We start from the raw sequence: 2,537 nt of genomic DNA, 5'->3' as shown, positions 1-2,537 counted from the left end.
ACATATACAACAAAAGGGGAAGAACAATAATAGAACATGTTCATGTTTTAACCCACATTCAACAAAATATCTGAGCTGGTGAATGTAGTTTATCAAAGATGAGACTGTATCGGGTTAGATCCTTTGTTTTATGGGAGAATAAATGAAATAACCAATAAAATATCATTGCTTAAGCTTTTTGGAGAGGGAAATGTTCTACTTTAATTGCAGGAGCTGAGAGGTTAATTCAAATATATATAATAAATAGCTAGTCAAATGCATTTAACTTTTAAATAATTATAATTTGTGAGGAGTTTGTGGAGTTTATACCAAAAACTTGCTCACAACAAACTGAACAAAATGGACGCTGTTAGCATGCTTAACTTCCTCATTTCTAATTTTATCAACGACATACGTACATGTCAAGCTTTAGTACCTCTACAAAGGCACATGCACACATAAACACAAACAAACAAACAGACAGAGAATGTTCAAGCCTCTCTTCCTCTGCTGGAGCAGATTATCACCTGCTGACCTGACCTGAGGTCAAGAGAGGAAGTGATGACTTTCAGTGACGTGTAAACTGGGTCAAGTCCTGGTGGAGGTAGAAAAGAATACCTCCTCACACACTAGACTGTGGGGTTGTTTATCTCAAAGGGGATCAAATATCCCGGATGCTTTAACTTAATAGTGCCATTTGTTGTTTCAGATTGAAAGTGTTGTTGTTTTTGGACCATTTGATGTAAAGCAGATGCAAAGACAAAGTCTAAATGACCAGAGGATATGCATCAAAAAAGGTTAATTTAAATGTATTGATGAGATTTGACCTCAACTGATTTGTTTCTGAAGGGATATATTCACACATTTGGAAACAAACGTTTTTAGTTTGCTTGTTTTCTCATTAAATGAGTCTACCAGTTCTAGGGATCATTTTTAGATCATTATTTTTAAATAATTCCATTGAAGATGTTTTTCTCTCTCTCTCAGCTGCCACAAGTGTACTAAAAGAAGGTCATGCTGTTATCTGACCGAGATAATGTATTAGTAGTTCCTTTGTAACCTGTTTAATTCATTACTGCAGAGTCTCACCGAGCAACAAGCAGTGCTAAACGAATGAATCGTTCTTCTGCCTTCAAAGAGGATTAGCGCTCCTTCTGCTTAGCTTAGTTACTTTAAATTAGGATAAAGGACGGGACAGGTCTGCAGTCTACAGCAACCATCTGTCTGCCAAGTGCATGCTCAAGGAGTGGACGCTAACTGCTGCTGCTGCTGCTGCTGCTGCTGCTGTAAATGGAGACAAGTCTGCAGTTAGATGTTTTGATATATCCAAATGAAGTGAGGATTGCTACCCCGGAGGAGCTCAGAGAATGGGAACTTGAGACTGCGAGTCAGGTGTCTATACCTACTGTCCGACTCTTTGTAGCACTGTATCCATACAACCCTGCCGCCATGTCGCCCAACTATGAGACAGCTGCTGAAGAGCTGCCGTTTGTACCAGGCCAGATAATCAAGGTAAAAAAAACAAACATGTGAAGGCTTTTATTTTATTTTTATTTATTTATAGCATACAAGATTGAAGCAGGAAAATGATTTACAGTGTATTATGATGCTCTTGAAGTGCATTATTATGTATATCTCATATAAAAACTCTATGAAAGATCATTTCCTGTTTGTACATGAATCAGGCCAGCCAACTGTGTAGAAGAGCTGAGGTTTTTTATTAATTTCCTGTCCCCCTTTTTTAACCGCTTGATGTGATTTGCCGCCTTTTCACTGACACTGAGAGACGGCTGCAACGTGCCTTCTCACTCATGGGTTTGTTTTCCCAAAACACACAGGTGAGGGGAGACAAAGACTGTGATGGCTTTTATCACGGTGAGTCCGGTGGTCTCTGTGGCTACGTGCCAAGCAACATGGTGACTGAAATCCCCGTCGACGACGAGTACCTGAAGCATCTACTCCTGCAGCAGGGGTTCCTGCCCGTGGAACGCACAGGTACAAACCCTCTGTTTCTGCAGGACACTGTGCTTTAAACAAACACTAGAGTTCATATACAGAGTATATCCCTGAAAATCAGCTTAAAAAATGTTTTCTAAACCTGAAGGGGGAAAAGGCTCAGAGATCATATTTGACTGGCTGAATGCATGGAGTATGTAGTGTAAAAGAAAAGTCAAACACAAATCTTGAAATCTGAATTAAATTTATTTGGATCAAACCTATAGGAAATACAGCTTAAAGGGCTTTACAATGATGAAATGAATGCACATGAAAACAGGAAGAATGAACATTAAAACAAGGATGGAGAGAGAAACAAATAACAGAGGATGTAAAACCCACTCAATTAAAAAAGTACAAGTATGCCAAAATGAGGATAAAATAGAATCCGTAACTTAAGAAGGTTAATTTACACTAATTTGAGATCAATAAATATAGAAATAAGACTACAAACACACTGTAAATGAAAGCCTTTTTTGTCCACAGGTATGTATACACCAGCTCTGAGCGACACCTCCAGTATCCCTGATGATGCGATCGTTCGACGCATGGTGGCCTTATTC

General features: G+C 38.9%; 1 protein-coding gene across 1 annotated transcript in view; it reads left to right on the top strand.

The window, feature by feature from the left end:
- The first annotated feature begins 1,046 nt into the window (after nucleotides 1–1,046).
- si:ch211-105f12.2 (RIMS-binding protein 2-like) overlaps nucleotides 1,047–2,537 on the top strand; it is a 2,477-nt gene continuing 986 nt past the window's right edge. The window contains exons 1-3 of the mRNA XM_065960663.1: nucleotides 1,047–1,491; nucleotides 1,818–1,974; nucleotides 2,461–2,537. The exon at nucleotides 2,461–2,537 is cut by the window's right edge and continues 42 nt beyond it. Coding sequence (XP_065816735.1) covers nucleotides 1,270–1,491; nucleotides 1,818–1,974; nucleotides 2,461–2,537 — 456 coding nt within the window. The 5' untranslated portion in view covers nucleotides 1,047–1,269. The remainder of the gene's footprint in view (nucleotides 1,492–1,817; nucleotides 1,975–2,460) is intronic.

Source organism: Labrus bergylta, chromosome 11, assembly GCF_963930695.1.
Source record: "Labrus bergylta chromosome 11, fLabBer1.1, whole genome shotgun sequence".
Taxonomy (NCBI): Eukaryota; Metazoa; Chordata; class Actinopteri; order Labriformes; family Labridae; genus Labrus; species Labrus bergylta.
Note: the sequence above shows the minus strand (reverse complement) of the source record. Positions and strands in the feature narration are given on the sequence as shown.